Genomic DNA, 18,703 nt, shown 5'->3' with positions numbered 1-18,703 from the left:
GTGGCCGTACCAGTTTGCATTCCCACCAGCAGTGCACTTTTTCTCCACATCCTCACCAACACCTGTTGTTTCTTGTGTTGTTGATTTTAGGCATTGTGACAGGTGTGAGGTGATAGCTCATTATAGTTTTGATTTGCATTTCCCTGATGGTAAGTGATAATAACCTCTTTTCATGTGTCTGCTGGCTATCTATGTCTTCTTTGGAGAAATGTCTGTTTATGTCTTCTGCCCATTTTGTAATTGGATTGTTTGTTTTTTGGGTGTTGAGTTATATAAGTTCTTTATCTGTTCTGGATACTAACAGTTTATTGGATATGTCATTTGCAGATATCTTCTCCCATTCTGTAGGTTGCCTTTTAGTATTGTTGATTGTTTCCTTTGCTGTGCAGAAGCTTTTTATCTTGAAGTCCCAATAGTTTGTTTTTGCTTTTGTTTCCCGTGCCTCAGGAGACATATGTAGGAAAATGTTCCTATGGCCAGTGTCAGAAATTACTGCCTATGCTTTCTTCTAGGGTTTTTAATGGTTTCATGTCTCACATTTAGGTCTTTAATCTATTTTGAATTTATTTGCATATGTGTTACAAGGAGGTGGTCCAGTTTCATTCTTCTGCATGTTGGTATCCAGTTTTCCCAACACTGTTTGTTGAAGAGATTGTCTTGTTCCCATTGGATATTCTTTCCTGTTTTGTCAAAGATTAATTGACCATATAATTTATAATTATGGGTTTATTTGTGGGCTTTCTATTCTGTTCCATTGATCTATGTGTCTATTTTTGTTCCAGTACTATATTGGTTTTTTAAATTTTTTTAAATTTAAATTAATTCATATATAATGTATTATTTGTCTCAGAGGTAGAGTTCAGTGATTCATCAGTCTCCTATAACATCCAGTGCTCATTACATCATGTACCCTCCTCAGTTTCCATCACCCAGTTACACCATCCCTCTACCCTCCCCCAGCAACCCTCAGTTTGTCTCCTAAGGTTAAGAGTCTCTTATGGTTTGTCTCCCTCTCTAGTTTTGTCTTGTTTCATTTTTTTTCCCCTCTTACTGTTTTGATCACTCCAGCTTTGTATTATAACTTGAAGTCCAGAATGGTGATGCCTCCAGCTTTGCTTTTCTTTTTCAAGTTGCTTTGGCGATTCAGGGTGTTTTGCGGTTCCATACAAATTTTAAGATTGTTTGTTCTAGTTCTGTGAAAAATCCTATTGGTATTTTGATGGAGATGGCATTGAATGTGTAGGTTACTTTGGGTAGTGGATGGTTTTAAGGAATTCTTTATATATTCTGGCTACAAGTCAGATTATATGCATTCTGAGTATCTTCTCTGTGGCTTCAAGTCTGTGGCTTGCATTTTTACTCCCTTACTGGTGTCTTTTAGTACGTAGAAATCCTTAATTTTAATGAATTCCAATTTAATTTAATGAGAAAGACTTTTCCTGCCACCTCCATTTTATTTTTAAGCTACCATAGTGATAGAGTTATTTTAAGTAGCCAGTAGTAGCTTTTTTGTTTGTTTGTTTGTTTTAACAAGAGAGATGATTCAGAATTTCTGAAAATCAAAAGTAGTTATCAACAAAGGTGGCTGTTTTTTTTTATTGTTTTTTGCCTCTTTAAAAAAATGATGTAAGGGTGGCTGGGCGAACTCAGTCAGTTAAGCATCTGATTTTGGCTTGAGTCATGATCTCAGGGTCCTGGGATCAAGCTCTCTGTTGGGCTCCCTGCTCAGCAGAGAATCTGCTTGTCCCTCTCCCTCATGCTCCATCTTTCAAATAAATAAATAGCATATGTTTTAAATGATGTAAAAAGATGGTCAGCATATTGGGAATATATTCTTATAGCCTATATGAAAAACAAGTCTTTAATTTCTTTATTATGTAAAAAACCCCCAAAATAGGGGCACCTTAGTGGCTCAGTGGGTTAAGCCTCTGCCTTCAGCTCGGGTCATGATCTCAGGGTCCTGGGATCGAGCCCCGCATCGGGCTCTCTGCTCACCGGGGAGCCTGCTTCCCCCTCCTCTCTCTGCCTGCCTCTCTGCCTACTTGTGATCTCTCTCTCTCTCTCTCTCTCTCTGTGTCAAATAAATAAATAAAATCTAAAAAAAAAAAAAAAAATTAAAAAAACCCAGAAAATAAAAACCACATATAAATATCTTGAGAGAAAAACAAATTAAAAAGATTAACACGGGGTGCCTGGGTGGCTCACTGGGTTAAAGCCTCTACCTACCTTCGGCTCGGGTCATGATCCCAGGTCCTGGGATGGAGCCCCACATTGGGCTCTCTGCTCAGTGGGGAGCCTGCTTCCTCTTCTCTCTCTCTCTCTCTCTCTCTCTCTGCCTGCCTCTCTGCCTACTTGTGATCACTGAATGTCAAATAAATAAATAAAATCTTTAAAAAAGAAAAAAAGATTAACACATTTATAATAAAATAAGAACAGAATCTTATCAAAATGGAAGTAAAATAAACATTAGATTAGGATCGGGAAAACATGTTAAGCTTAACATGTTAACATGACTATGATAGAGATAGTGTGCTGTATATCTCTATTAAAATAAATTTTTTTGTTTGCATTTGGTTGATACAGAGTTAAGTTTTGGGTATACAACATAGTGTTTTAGCACATCACTCTGTAGTGTACTATGCTCACCAAAAGTGTAGATAGAACACTATTATAGTGCCATTGGCTGTATTCCCTATAAGCTGTGCCTTTTATTCCCAGGGTGTATGCCTGTTACTTAAATGCTTATTGGTATTATTATACAGTTTTGGAAAAATACTCAAAAATTAAAATGTTTTAAAATGGATTTTCTTGGTAACTCTGCACTAATTTTATTAATAGTTCCTGGATCTCCTTTTTTACCTCAGAAATATTTGTCACCTCTAAAAATGTGAGCAAAATACATGTTCAGTATATAATAGAGAGCCAGATGTATTAAGTTAACGTATTTTAGGGGCACCTGGGTGGCTCAGTTAAGTGTCACTCATGATTTTGGTTCAGGTCATGATCTCATGGGTCAGCTCACGTGGTGATCTCATGGGTTGTGGGATCAAGCCCTGCCTGAGGCTCAATGCTCCTTGGAGAGTCTGCTTCTCTCCCTATAACCCCTCCATTCGCACACATGATCTCTCTCTCTCTCACATAAATAAATATTTTTTAAAAAGTTGTCATATGTTAGCACATATGACAAATTAAAATGAAGCACATTAATGAAAAATTTGGACATTATGTTACAGTACAATTCTAGTGCCTGGGTATTCAACTTGCCCAAATAGCTGACCCTTTGGGGGCTTGTTTTGTGTCTGTAGAGTACAGGCTGGTGAGATACTTCCACCTAACCAACTGTGTAGGTGTGGTCAGACTGTCTGCAGACTCATATGCCATAGCAAAAATGCACACATGATGACTGTTAAACCTTTTCTTAAAAAAGAATTTTCTAACAATGTCATAGCTCTGTATATTGACCAAGAAATGTCCTATCTTTTCTCATAGGAGAGATTATTTCATTCAATGTGTTCTACGAATTTTTTACCATTTGCACTTCAATAATAACGGAAGACAAAGAAGGTAAATGTGTGCTGAGGGAGGGTGGGCAGTGCAAAGTACAAAGTAGAAGAAAAATCTAAATAAATAGAATTAGAACTTGTAATATGCAGGCTTACTCTTCAGATTCTTTGCATGTAGCATATAGTTTGAAGATCTTAGCAAATTTTTAAAAGGAGACTACCGTAATGGCTATTAAAGTTTAATTCAGGGATGCAAAACACTTGGAAGAAGTGTTTCAGGACTATAAACATTCTTATCCTTTCAGCTAGTCTACCTTATACTGTTCTTCATGATTTAGTATAAGTATTCACGGGGTAATCGATTATCTTTATATGCATAATGATAGCCTTTCGTTAAAGCCCAGGACAAATCTTGTCCTATCATCTCCCAGCCAAGGGACCTGTGTAGACCAGTTTCACTTCCCCATGGTTTTTTGTTTTTTGTTTTTTGTTTTCTGGCAGTCCCCAGAATGCAGGCACAGGATGATATATCCTGATTTACTGTTAATTTTTACCTCTCCTCTCAGAAGAAAGTCTGCCTGTACCTCCCCTTTGAAGTGTTGAGCTGTAGGTAACAGTTGCTGAAGGGAAGTATGTTGGCAGGTCACATTAGGTGAGGCTAAGATAGCTATGTCCAGGTACCTGTCAGTGGACCAAAGGAGCACTGATTCTTTTCCCTTATTATAATTTTACCTGGAACCCTGTGTTCTCGGATAATTGGGAGGGGATCTGGCCATTGTGACAGGCACAACAGTTTGATCTTATTAAGGCTATGATATTAGGATGTTGCTTAATTCTTACTGTTGAACAGTTGTGAATATCAGTAAATCAGAATTAACTGTCCAGCTTTGAGTTAGAATCCATTATACTATCATAATGCATCCATTATAAGCTTCATGTTTCTCCTTACTTCAAATTAGGTCATTTACTACATGGACGAAACATGGACTTTGGAGTGTTTCTTGGGTAAGTAAAGAACATGGTGAGTGTCAGTCCTTAGGAAGAGTATGTTGTATTACGTTGATGAAAAGTAAATATCACGTCCTGCCCCAAATATGACCAGAAGTGAAGAGATTCCTAGTTTTGAGACAAAGATGGGGACACTATTTGGGAGCCTGTAATGGAGTTGAACCTAGTAAACAGAAATCCAGAGCATGATTAAAGGCCCCAGTTGCATATTGGGCTTATTGCTTAGAAGGGAAGAACAGCATTCTTTTTTACATCTTTTTAACATTCCTGGAAAAATATAACAGGGCTTTGTAATTAGAGACTTACATTTGAATCTGGGGTTTGCTCTTTAGTAGGCTGTGTTGTATTGAGTTATTTAGCTTCTCTGAGCCTCTAGTTTTATCACATGGAAAATGGGTAAAACCACTCATGTTGCAAAGTTCTTGTGAAGCTTGGTCATTAATGGATTAGGGAGATAAAGCACCTGATATAATGCCTGGCCGTGATCATTATATATTCATTATTATCATCATTGTTTTTTGTGTTTTTTTAAAAGATTGATTATTTATTTATTTATTTATTTATTTGACAGACAGAGATCACAAGTATGCAGAGAGGAAGGGAAGCAGGCTCCCCGCTGAGCAGAGAGCCTGACTCTGGGCTGGATCCCAGGACCCTGGGATCATGACCCGAGCCGCAGGCAGAGGCTTAACACACTGAGCCACCCAGACACCCCATCATCATTGTTTTTAAATGTCACTGTAATTTGTCTTTTGTAGGTGGAATATAAACAATAATACCTGGGTCGTAACTGAGCAACTCAAACCTTTGACAGTGAACTTGGACTTCCAAAGAAACAATAAAACTGTCTTCAAGGCTTCAAGCTTTGCTGGCTATGTGGGCATGTTAACAGGATTCAAACCAGTAAGGAGTCTACTGTTACATAATTTTACAGGTAGCTCTGTGTCCTGCTTTTACTGCCTGTGAAGGGTGGGGTCTAAGGACCTAAAAAGAATATGAAGCCTCAGTTCATCCCTTTGCACTTCTTGTCACCATCATAGGTTTGAGCTCACATGGTAGAGAAGAGTAGAAAGGGAACAAAGGTTTGTTTCTGAACCTCTTCTGAGGAAAAAGCATGTGGCTGGTTGTGGAGGACTGGGAATATAATATAAGTCTGGCATCTGGCCTTTAGTCTGCCACTCAGACAAGTTAGGCATCTATTCTCTACAGTTCATTTTCCTTCTCAGACAAGTGTGGCCAATAACATTCTACCTGCTCATTTCACACACTACACATGAAGACGCTTTGAACTTCTAAAAGCTGTTAATAGAATGTGATAGTATAGTTTTGACTGAGCTTTAAATCCCCACTTTCCACTTCCCACCCCCTGCATTCCAGGATTTGGCATGCAAGAGGGCCTTAAAAACAGGATGGTTGAGGTTTCTGACCTCATTGCTTTGTCTTGTTTTCAGGGACTGCTTAGTCTTACATTAAATGAACGTTTCAGTATAAATGGCGGTTATATGGGTGAGTAGAGTTTTTAAATGGGAATTTTATATATGTTTTAAGAGGAAGACCAGACTGTGTCTTCTGGTTCATAGTCTAACCTGATTGCAGACCTGTGACACTGTGTGTGTTTGATTTCTTCCAGGTGTCATAGAATGGATTTTGGGAAAGAAAGATGCTATGTGGATAGGGTTTATCACTAGATCAGTTCTGGAAAACAGTACAAGGTAATCTGTTTGATTGCTTTATTCATTTTAAAATTTTATTTTTTGTTGGAGATAAAAGTGACATTAAATATTATCTTAGTTTTGGGTATACAACAAAATGTTATATTGTGAAATTATCACCACAGTAAGTCTAGCTAATATCCATCACCACATATAGTTACAGAAACTGTTTACTTTGTGTTGAGAACTTTTAAGATTTACCCTCTTAGCAACTGTCAAATGTACAGTATAGTATTGTTAACTATTGTTACCTTGCTATACATTTTATCTTTAGGAATTACTTATTTTAGAACTGGAAGTTTGATCCCCTTCACCCATTTCTCCCACCCCCCATTCCCCACCTCTAGCAACCACCACTCTGTTCTCTGTATTTATAAGTTTAATTTTCTTAGATTCTGCACGTAAGTGATATATAATAAGTTATCTGTCTTGCTCTGACTTATCTCACTGAGCATAATTCCTTTATGGTCCATCCATATTGTCACAAATGGCAAGATTTCCTTCTTTTTTTTACACCTGAGTAATATTCATGTGTGTGTGTGTGTGTGTGTGTGTACATGTACACACACATATACCATATCTTCTTTATCCATTCATCTATCTATGGTCACTTGGGTTGTTTCCATATCTTGGCTGTTGTTGCTCAGGCTACAGTCAACACGGTGCTGCAGGTATCTTTTAAAGTTAGTGTTTTTGTTTCCTTTGGATATATTACCAGAAGTGGAATTGCTGGATCATATGGTACTTTTTTATTTTTTGAGGAACCTCCATACTGTTTTCCATAGAGGCTGCACCAGTTTACATTCCCACCAACAGTGTACAAGTGTTCCCTTTCTCTAGATCCTCTCCAACTCTTCTTATCTTTTTTGATAGCTATTCCAGCAGATAAGAGGTGATAATTCATTGTGGTTTTGATTTGCATTCTCCTGGTGATTAGTGATGCTGAGCACATTTTCATGTACTTGTTGGCCACCTGAATATCATCTTAGGCAAAATGCCTAGTCAGATCCTCTATCCATTTTTTATAACAGATTTTTTTTTTTTTGCTACTGAGTTGTCTGAGTGTGATATTATGATTTTTTTTTACAATATATATTTGGTTTTTGTTTCCATTAACTCCCAAAAGCCTTATAATTTACTAAGTGTTGAGAATGATAAATGTGTCTTTTGTTATGGTAATGAGGCCAGTTATTTAATCAGTCATGCTGATGTAATGAAGCTTCCATAAAAGCCAAAAAGGAAAGGGTTTGAAGAGCTGTGTAGGTGAACACATAATCTGGGGAGAGAGGCATGCTTTGAATGGAAACTCTATGTCCTCACATACCTTGCCCTATGCAGCTCTTTATATGGCTGTTGCTTCATATCCTTTATCATAATCTTTAATAAACTGGTAAACATGTTTCCTTGAGTACTCTGAGCCGCTTCAGGAAATTCACTGAAACTAAAGGGGAGCTTGTTGCAGCCTCCAGTCTCAACCAGTCAGCTAGAAGCACGGGTAATTAGAACTGGCACAATGGGGCTTAGAACTGGCCTCTGAAGTGGGGGATGGGATGTAATCTTGTTTGTAAGTCTGAATCCTTAACGGGTGGAATACAGTGCTATCTCAGGGTAGATAGTGTCAGAATTGAGTTGTTCTCGGACTCCTGCAGGGTTGGATGTGGCAAGCCCCCTCCCACCCTCCAATGTTAAAGTTGGGTCCAAGAATCATAAAAGAACTAATTCTTAATATATTTTGTTATTAACTCTTTATCAGATATAAGATTTGCATGTACTTTCTTCCTTTCACTGGATTGTGTTTTCATTTTGTTGATGGTTTTCTTGCTATGCAGAAGCTTTTTAGTTTGATATACTTCCACTTGTTTTTGTTGCCTTTTTGCTTTTGGTATCAAATTCAAAAACTCATCACCAAGACTAATGTCAAGGACTTTATACCTTATATTTGCTTCTAGGAGTTTTATGGCTTTAGGTCTTATGTCCAGATCTTTAATTCATTTCGAGTTGAGTTTGTGTAAGACAGTGGATTAGTTTCATTCTTTTGCATGTTACTGCCCTTTCCCAATTGTATATTCTTGGCTCTGTTGTAAATTCGTTAACCATATATAAATGGGTTTGTTTCTGGGCTGTCTGTGTGTGTTATTATGCCAATATCATACTGTCTTGATTTCTAACTATTGTTTTGTAATATACTTTGAAATCAGGAAATGTAATGCCTCCAGCTTTGTTCTTCTTAGGATTGCTTTGGCTATTTGGGACTTTTTGTGGTTCCATTCAAATTTTAGGATTGTTTTTTCTATTTCTGTGAAAAGTGCTGCTGGAATTTGCACTGAATCTGTAGATTGCTTTGGGTGATATGGACATTTTAACAATATTAATTCTTCCAATTCATGAACACATTTATTTGTGTCTTCTTCCATTTCTCTTATCAGTGTCTTATAGTGTTCAGCGTACACGTCTTTCACCTCCTTGGTTAAATTTATTCTGAGGTACTTTATTCTTTCTAATGCAGTTGTAAATTTCTCTTTCTGGTAGTTCATTATTAGTGTGTAGAAAAGCAGCTGAATTTTGTATATAGATTTGTGTCCTGAAACTTTACTGCATTTATTTATCCTCACAGTTTTTCAGTAGAGTCTTTAGGGTTTTCTATATAGAGTATCATGTCATCTGCTATTAGTGACAATTTTACCTCTTCCTTTCTGATTTTGATGCTGTTTCTTTTTCTTGCCTAATTGCTCTGGCTTATATTGAATAAAAATGGTGAGAGTAGACATCTTCGTCCTGTTCCTAATACTAGAGGAAAAGCTTTCAGCTTTTCACCATTCATTGACTACAATGTTAGTTAGGGCTTGTCCTATGTGGCCTTTATTATGTTAAGATATGTTCCCTCTATACCCACTTTGTTGACAGTTTTTATCATGAAAGGATGTTGAATTCTGTCAAATGCTTTTTCTGAATCTGTTGAGATGATCATATGGTTTTTATTCTTCATTTTGTTAATGTTGTGTATTACATTGACTTGTGGATGTTGACCCATGCTTGCACCCCTGGAATAAATACCACTTGATTATGGTGTACAGTCCTTTTAGTGTATTGTAGTATATTTTAAATTACTCATATTAAAATAGAAGAATATTTTCTCGTTAATCTCCCATTGAAGAACTCTTTCAGAGTTTCTAGGTTAACCTTTGACATTCATATGGAATTCATGTTTTGTGTGTTTAAAACAAAAAACAAGCTGATTTATTTAAAAAGTGCTAGGGATAGTGCCAGTATAAAGGGTACCTATTAGTTTTTCTTGACTTACAAAAAACCCATCCATACTAAGAAGAAAATTTGTACAATAAAATCTTCATTTAGACTGTTAATGCCTGTTAAACTAGAAGTTATATTCTGTGCTGGTACAGAAATTTTGTAATAGCCAGCACTTCAGTGACCTAGAATAAATGGGTATCGTTCCTATTTTTAATGAGTTCAAGGGAGTAAGATTTAGTGACCTTTCTGAAAATTCAGTTTCTAATAGCCCAGTTTTCCAAGGTTACTTTCTATTCCCTAAGTCCTAGAAATAGTAATTAATATTATTTCTTCTTGATCTGTTGTTGAGTAAAAGGCTTAGACAACTAGGATGGAAGATAATCTCTTGAGGCCATTTGGTTTGTCCTTCAGATTAGAGGGAATATTTCAGATCTCAGTGTTTCACCACATGGTGTTGGGGATTGTTCCTCCACGAGCCATTGCTCACCATCCCTTTTTAAAAGAACATGTTTCTCAGATACTTGTGTTCCCTTAGTTTCCACAACGAAAAATTTTTCATTCCAAGTTACTTAAAAACGTTTATTTTGTTTTTAATGTTTCTATGTAGTTATGAGGAAGCCAAGAATATATTGACCAAAACCAAGATATTGGCCCCAGCATACTTTATCCTGGGAGGCAACAAGACTGGGGAGGGTTGTGTGATCACACGAGACAGAAAACAATCTTTGGATGTATATGAGTAAGTACACTTGTTCACACAAAATAAATAGAAACTAAAGCCTAGACTGACATATTTACAGGTTTAAGGCAGGAAGCCTAAGCAGAATTTCTCCTTTTGTATCTAGACTCAACACCAAGCAGGACAGATGGTATGTAGTACAAACAAATTATGACCGTTGGAAAAGCCCTTTCTTTCTTGACGATCGCAGAACACCTGCAAAGATGTGTCTAAACCAGACAACCCAAGAGGTACATTCATAATGTCATTATGTGGAAAAAAATGGTGACCTTTAAAGAGTATCTTAGTTGTGGCATTTTTCTTTGGCCTTCAACGAATTTATAAACTTTCTGATGAGTATCTCTGGACAATTTGTACTGAGTTTTTGTTTTGAATTGAAAGATCAAAATTGTACTGTATTTGCCTTTTTGACTCTAATACTGGACACCACTCTTTAAAGCTGAATGACTAACAGGCAAGAATTAAAAGGGCAAAAGAGAGAGAAAGTGATATATTTATACCATTAACTCTAATTCTAAGAGTGACTCCAAGAGAAATTATTTTAGGGGATTGTGGGGAGATTGACTGAAGGATGTCTTTGTTTCTAATGACCCATTTGTATGGATAAGGCTGCTGATATCTGCATTTAACTTAATAAATTATTTTTGTGTTTTAGAATATCTCATTTGCAACCATATATGATGTCCTATCAACAAAACCTGTCCTCAACAAGGTATTTAAAAAAAAAATATATATATATATATATATGTACTTTCAGGGAAGTAATTTGGTCCTGTTTTTATCTTTCCCTGTTATCTTGGATCAGTCAGAGCTAGGACCCCAAGTCATGTTCTGCTTAAGGTTGATTTTTAAAAATGTTTTTATGTGACAAAACAGTAACTCTTGGGATATGACAAACCAATTAGTGTGGTTCCGTGTTCAAAATTGGTAAAAATACTCTTTCCAATTTGACTTCCATGACATTTGAATCAAATGTAGCCTTTTACTTTTTTGACTTCCCCTGTCAGAAATTTTATGCTGTACACTATAACTAACACCTAAAACTCAACAGAGTCTGAAGTGTGTTTACAGATGGAGCTTTGTGCTTGCATAGTTTCCCCCACTGTGTCAGGAACATGGTAAGGATAAGGACAGTCACAGCTAAGCTGGTTATAGTCCGTAGTCTACACTATTAGGCTTTGCAGGACTACTGTTGATACTGTTGAGGAGGGTTGAGTGTTAAAGTTTTGTGGTGAAGCAGTGTACTACTCCGGAAAGATCTCATGAGGAGCTGAGGGGATTTTCTCCTGGGCCTATTTATATTCATGACCTGGAATAATGGCGCTATTGAAGTTAGTTGTTTTAATTATTTTTTACTTATATTCCTAAATGGTGAACTAGAACTATTGTTATTAACTTAGTAACTATTTACGTCTATGTATATTTAATGTCTTTATACACAATTTATATATTATATTAAGTAACTTCATAAAGCAATTTGACATGTATCAAAATTAACATAAGTCAGTATATCTTAGAATTGGAAACATCCTTAAAATAAAAGTAATTTTTCTTTCAGCTGACTGTATTCACAACCTTGATGGATGTTACCAAAGGTCAATATGAAACTTACCTGCGGGATTGCCCAGACCCTTGCATAGGTTGGTGAGCATACACCTGGCCCCTAGAATGCTCTCTGTGTGGCATGAAGATGGAAACTCACATGCATCAAACTAGTGCAGCCGTCTGATCTCCTTCCAAAGACCAAGACTCAGGGCAGTTTCTTGTTGAGGCATGAATTTGTCTTTCTTGTGTTTACAGTTCACAGACGATTTTTGCCGTAACAGTTGACTGTTCTGTTTGCAGGTAACTTCTTTATATACAAATCAATCATCTAGAATTTGCAGTTTCACTTCACTTTGACTTTTAGGGATAGGGATGGGCAATGAATCTATTATGGGACCCGCCTCCATAGAATAAAGCAAGATTCTCGGTGGGTGTTGAATCCGGCACATCTGTACATAGTTCAGTTTCTCAATTCAATCCATGTATTTTTTTATTTTCTTTCCCTCTGGTTCAAACTACTATTAAAATTAGCACACCATGGTCTTTGCTGTCTGTGACAGCAATGTAATTTCACTGATTTTGATTGGAGGGGGATGAGACAGACCTTCAACTGTGTATTTCTCTTAAGGGGCAGTAATACTCGAGGCTTTGACCCTCAGTAGAAGTACTTATTTTGGGTTCATGAAGCAATCCATCTGCAAGACAGCCTTTCATACACAGAACTGACATATTCCCTTTTTCATAATTACTCTACCTCCCAGTAACTCCAGGCAGTTGTTAACTTCAAACACGGAGTCTCACGTTCTGTGAATTAATAGTAAATAGGCCAAAGCCTTATGGAAATTTGAGAGGTGAACCCATGAACTTACATTAGTATCATTCACTTAATAAATGTTTAGTTTGTCTTTCTGATCACTATGTATTTTTAAAAAACTTAGTTACTAAAAATGTTTTTCAGAAATCAGTCTATTTATGGAAAGTGCTAATAATAGAACTTGTTAACCATTCAGACTTTAACAGTTAACTGTGAAATGCATGCCAGTTGGGCAAGACTGTATCCACTTTATTTTGTATGTTACTTGTGTTCATGATGCTCAATAAACAGTCATTGGAAGTAGTGTCAGTGGTCATATATGCTGATTCAATGTACACCCACATGCCAGTTTGAGGGCAGGGCTTATTAGCGAGAAAGTGAAGATGAACACAGCATCTGAGTTAAATTACAGGGGTTACGTAGGTGGGTTCTTCAGTTTATGACTACCTGGTCACCCTCTTACATGACTAATCCTTCCACCTCTAAACCCAGTGGTGTCAGCAGTGTGCAGGTGTCCAAAGGCTATTTTTCCCCTGGGAGGAGGTGTTTCCACAAAACTATAATGATACTTAGTGAAGCCAGAGGAATTATAAGAGGATTTATGTTAAAATAGGATTTGAATAAAAAAAAAAAAAAAAACCCTCAGGGGTGCACCAGCTGGCTCAGTCAGAGCAGCATGCAACTCTGGATCTTGGAGTCATGAGTTGGGAGCCCAATTTTGGGTGTGATTACTTAAAAATATAAACAGAATCTTTAAAAAGCCCACAACTTCAGATTTTGTTCCTCTTATAAAAATGAAGTGAGGTAAACTTGTATTTTTTCTAAAGTTGTAACCTTTGATATTCATAATAAATAGGTGAGATGCTAATTGTTTTAGACCAGTTCCTCAGGACTACATCGGAAAATAGGGAGGAAATAACACTAAGATTTTAGGTAGCATTGCTTAGAGGTAAAGAAGCAGTTATAAAATAGGATGTAGAGTATAAGTCTATTTATAGAAGTACTTATGCAAAATTAGATAAAAATCTAGAATATAGAAAGATGACGGGAAGAGTGTTTACTAAAATGTTGATAGTAGTTCCCACTGAATAGTGGTATTAATTCCTGTATTAATTTGGTTATTAATTTGGAGAGGACATTAATGAGATCGTAGGTGTACATGGTTTTATAGCACTTTGCTTTATTGTGCTTCACAGATAGTGTTTTTTACAAATAGGTTTGTGGCAGCCTTGCGTCAAGCACCGTTTTTCCAGTAGCATTTGCTCACTTTGTGCCTGTGTCACATTTTAGTAATTCTCACAAAATTTAAGACTTTTTCATTTTTACTGTATTAGATATAGTGATCTACCCACCACCCATTTCCCCATCTCTTTCCCTCTCCTTGTGCCTCCCTATTCCTTGAGACACAATGGTATTGAAATCAGGCCAGTTAATAACCATACAGTGGCTTCTAAGTGTTTAAATGTCCATTTATCTATTGATGAACACTGTTGTTTCCATGTGTTGGCTATTGTAAATAATGCTGATATAAACACAGGGGTGCATGTATCTTTTTGAATTCATGTTTTCATTTTCTTTGGGTAAATAGCCAGTAGTGGCATTACTGGATTGTGTGTGTATTTGTTGTTAATATTTTAAGGAACCTCCATACTGTTGTCCACAGTGGCTATACCAGTTTGCATTCCCAGCAGTGCATGAGGGTTCCCTTTTTTCCATGTCCTCACCTGTATGTATGTGTTATCTCTTTGATACTAGCCCTTCTGATAGGTGTGAGGTTGTATCTCACTGTGGTTTTGATTTGCATTTCCCTGATGAGTGATGCTGAGCATCTTTTAATGTGTATGTTGGCCACCTGTATGTCTTTGTTGGAAAATGTCTATTTGGATCTTCCACCCATTTTTAATGGGATTTTTTGTTTGTTTTTGTTGCTATTGTGTTTTAGGAGTTCTTTATATAGTTTGGATATTAACTCTTTATTGGCTGTGTCACTTGCAAATATCTTCTCCCATTCAGTAGGTTGCCATGTCTCTCACTTTAAATCAAAAGCTAAAAATGACTAAGCTTAGTGAGGAAAGCAGAGAGAAAGCCAAGAAAGCAGCCTTTCTAGGGCTCTAGGCACTAGGGCTCTTGTGCCAAATGGGCCAAGTTGTGAATGCAAAGAAAAGTTCTTGAAGGACATTAAAAGTGCTATTCTAGTGAACATATGAATAGTAAGAAAGCAAAACAACCTTATTGCTGATATGGAGAGAATTTTAGTGGTCTGGATAGAAGATCAAGCAAGGCACATTTCCTTAAAGCCTAATCTAGAGCTTTCATCTTGTGAAGGCTAAGAGAGGTGGGGAAGCTGCTGAAGAAAAAGGTGGAAGTTAGCAGAGGTAGGGTCATGAGGTTTGAGGAGAGAAGCCATCTCTGTAACATTGAAGTGCAGGGTAAAGCAGCGAGTGGGGATGGAGAAGCTGCAGCAGGTTACCCAGATTTAGCTCAGGGCATCAATGCAGGCAGCTACACTAAGCAGATTTGCAGTGCAGATGAAACAGCTTTCTTTTGGAAGATGCCATTTGGGAATTTCATAGCTAGAGAGAAGTCAATGCCTGGCTTCATAGCTTCAAAGGGCAGGCTGTCTCTGTGTTAGGAGCTAAATACAGTTGGTGACTTTAAGTTGAAGCCAGTGCTCAATGACCATTCTGTACACAAAGCACATCGGTTTACAACCTGATTTACTGAATATTTTAAGCCCATGGCTGAGACCTACAGCTCAGAAAATTGACTTCTTTCACAAGAGGACTGCTCATTAACAATGTGCCTGGTTACTGAAGAGCTCTGATGTTCATGGACAACGTCACATGACTCCTGTTTTCATGCCTGCGAACACAACATCCACACTGCAGCACTACATGAATCAAGGACGATTTTTTACTTTCAAGTCTTACTATATATGAAATATATTTGTAAGGCTATAGCTGTCCTAGATAGTGATTCCTGAGATGGATCTGTGCAATGTAAATTAAACCTTCGGGAAAAGATTCACCATTCTAGATGCCATGAACATTTGTGATTCATGGGAAGAGGTCAAAATATCAGTGTTGACATGAGTTTGAAAGTCGGTGATTGCAACCTTCAAGGATACCTTTAAGGAGTTCAAGACTTCAGTGGAGGAAGTAACTACAGATGTGGTGGAAACCATTAAGAGAACTAGAAGTGAAGCCCGAAGGGGTGCCTGAAGCTCAATCAGTAGAGCATGCAATTCTGGATCGTGGGGTCTTAAGTTCAAGCCTCATGTTGGGTGTAGAGATTGCTTAAAAAATAAAATCTTTAGAAAAAAAAAGAAGAGGAGCCTGAAGATGTGACTGAACTGCTGCCATCTCATCAAACTTGAATGGAAGAGGAGTTGCTTCTTACGGATGAGCAGAGAAAGTGGTTTCTTTAGATGGAGTCTACTCCTGGGGAAGATGCTGTGAAGACTGTTGAAATGACAAGAAAAGACTGAGAAAATTACATCAACTTAATTGATAAAGAGGCATCAAGGTATGAGAGGACTGACTCCTATTTTGGAATAAGTTCTGTGGGTAAAATGCTATCAAACAGCACAGTATACACGAGAGAAAGGAAGTCCACTGGTGTGGGCACACTTCACTGTTGTTTTATTTTAAGAAACTGCCATGGCCAAACCACCCTTCAGCAGCCACCACCCTTGATCAGTCAGCAGCCATCAGCATCCAGGCAAGACCCTCTACCAGCAAAATTATAACTTGCTGAAAACTCATATGATGGTTGGCATTTTTTTCGTTTTTTGAAGATTTTATTTGACAGAGCACAGCAGAGGGAGTGGGAGAGGGAGAAGCAGGCTCCCTGCTGAACAGGGAGTCTGATGGCAGGGCTCAATCCCAGGACCCTGTAGTCAATAGACTACAGGGTAAACATACTATAAACTATATACTATAAACTGTAAACTATAGGGTAAACATAAACTTTTATATGCCCTGGGAAACCAAAAAAATTTACTTGACTCACTTTATTTCAGTGGTCTGGAACTGAACCTATAGTATCTCCTGTATGCCTGTACTTTCACACCATCATCAGTTGGAAAATCATAATTCCAACCTGTCTGTACATTAATTAGGTATGTAGGAGAGAACTCAAACTCAAGCTTTAGAATTTATGATTTGTTTTCAAAATATCCAAATCAATAACTTTCTGTAAATTGCTGGCCCGGGGTTATTCTAAGTCTGGGCAGATGAACTAATAATTAAAACTATATTATGAATCAAAGTTACTTAAAGGCATTCTATTCCTTAGTGGAAAATGAGCCAAGCAGAGACACCAGTGACTCTGAGGGAGCAACCAGATGTAAGAAGGTGGCCAGTATTAAAGCAGCAATTAGAGTTATGTGGCGAGAACAAGAAATGATGGCTTCTCCAGGCAAGGCGACTGGGCAGCTGTGTTTGCACAGTGAAATATGTGACATCCAGAGCCAATTATTTTTTACAGGTAAAGAATAAACTGTTTATATTAAGTAAAATTGGACAATAAACAAGAAACATGCCAGGCTAATTTTGAGTAAGTATGAGAATGTTCTCTACATAGTATATGAAATAGATACAATTAAGAAATAATAGAATACACCTACAGTGGAAGAAAAGTTATTATGCCACTATTTTTTATGTCTTTGATTTTTTTTGTTTGGTTGGTTGTATTTTTTTTGTTGTTTTTTTACATTTAAAATTGTCAAATAAGCCATAATTCTGGAATAATTTCTAAATCATAAATAATGATGTCAGTTTAAATGAAAATACAGTTCATGTTTGGATGGAGGATAGATATTTATTCACAGTGAAAACGCATGTACCCAGAGTTAATGTCACAAAATACAAAGATTACCTGCCCAGTCTGGTAAGCTCACTATTGTAACCATTCTCTCAACCTGCACAGGTTCTCTCTCACTCACCTTCACCTTTTCTCCCTCTTTTATCTATAACCTGAATTTCACCTTAAAAATTAATGAACATGAATATTTAATGCTTAACCTTTGAGCAGTATTTATTAAGGAAAGAATAAAGCAAATTATATGATCTTCAGCCCCAGATATTTTAAAGTGGAATTATCTTCTAAAACAGAAAATAATAGTAGATGACAGCAGCTCTAACACAAGTTAGTGAAATAAGGTTCACAGGTGCTGGGAAAAGAACTCAGAAGTACAGGTCTTCCACTGGACTGAATGTTAATCTGCATGTAGAGACACACGGCCGTAATATATGTAAGGCTCGGCTTGAGTGCCAACACATGAAATTCTCCTCTTTCTTTTCAGAGTCTAGAAAATATACAGGTATAGAACTTGAATATACATATAATCTAATTTATTGTTTTAGTTTCCTGGGAGTCAGGCCAACTGGGTAAAAATTCCTGATTCTGAATGACAGTTCTCTGAATAGGTTTTTTATTAATGTTGGAGATCTATACCTCACGTAATTTAAATTAATTAGCAATACAGTGAATGTCCTCATAAGGAAATCCTCATTTAACACTCCCTGAACAGGCATTATAATTTTACACTGAAGTATAATGCAACTAAGAATTTTAAAGGAATACCAACCAACTTCTTTTCTAGTGGGGTATTTCAGTAAATTGTTAATAAGTTTCATATACCACTAACTGAAACTAATTCTATATATTTTATTCAAAAAAAAAAAAAAAAACCCTCTAAGACTAACAGACTGACTTCACCATTAACTGGCTCTGTGAAGCCTTACTTGGGTATATGGCAAGTTTGCGATCTAAAGGTAATTCACCTTTGAAAAATTGATCAGCTTGGTAATGAAGACATCCCATAGATGTTCCCTACTTAATAATTCATCTACGAATCTGCTTCTCTCACCACACACAGAATCAACTGCTATCTCAAAATGCAAATTTGTCTGAAGGCATACAGAGCCTTAATATTCTGGTACATAAAATTCAGTTCTACAATCCCTACTTGAAAGGGTTTGGTTTTTCATGTAAAATTAATCACAGTGTTACTTGTTTGTGAAGAAAAACTCCCTAATTATGTAACACTTTTTTTTTTTTTTAAAGACCGTGGCAACACAGATAGGAATCGAATTCTGGAAAATATTAATCTGATAATTAATACTTACAT

General features: G+C 36.9%; 2 protein-coding genes across 2 annotated transcripts in view; one reads left to right on the top strand and one right to left on the bottom strand.

Moving 5' to 3' along the window:
- Positions 1–12,874, top strand: part of ASAH1 (N-acylsphingosine amidohydrolase 1) — a 49,002-nt gene extending 36,128 nt beyond the window's left edge. Inside the window, exons 6-14 of the mRNA XM_080797197.1 lie at positions 3,490–3,564; positions 4,463–4,508; positions 5,270–5,414; positions 5,963–6,017; positions 6,142–6,223; positions 10,080–10,211; positions 10,318–10,441; positions 10,867–10,923; positions 11,770–12,874. Coding sequence (XP_080653323.1) covers positions 3,490–3,564; positions 4,463–4,508; positions 5,270–5,414; positions 5,963–6,017; positions 6,142–6,223; positions 10,080–10,211; positions 10,318–10,441; positions 10,867–10,923; positions 11,770–11,859 — 806 coding nt within the window. The 3' untranslated portion in view covers positions 11,860–12,874. The remainder of the gene's footprint in view (positions 1–3,489; positions 3,565–4,462; positions 4,509–5,269; positions 5,415–5,962; positions 6,018–6,141; positions 6,224–10,079; positions 10,212–10,317; positions 10,442–10,866; positions 10,924–11,769) is intronic.
- Positions 12,875–13,731: 857 nt separating this feature from the next.
- PCM1 (pericentriolar material 1) overlaps positions 13,732–18,703 on the bottom strand; it is an 86,433-nt gene continuing 81,461 nt past the window's right edge. Inside the window, exon 45 of the mRNA XM_080797196.1 lies at positions 13,732–16,031. Within this exon, the coding sequence (XP_080653322.1) occupies positions 15,994–16,031 (38 nt within the window). The 3' untranslated portion in view covers positions 13,732–15,993. The remainder of the gene's footprint in view (positions 16,032–18,703) is intronic.

The sequence above is a fragment of the Martes martes genome, assembly GCF_963455335.1.
Source record: "Martes martes genome assembly, chromosome: 2".
Taxonomy (NCBI): Eukaryota; Metazoa; Chordata; class Mammalia; order Carnivora; family Mustelidae; genus Martes; species Martes martes.
The sequence above is the reverse complement of the archived record's forward strand: the minus strand, read 5'-3'. Positions and strand labels throughout refer to the sequence as shown.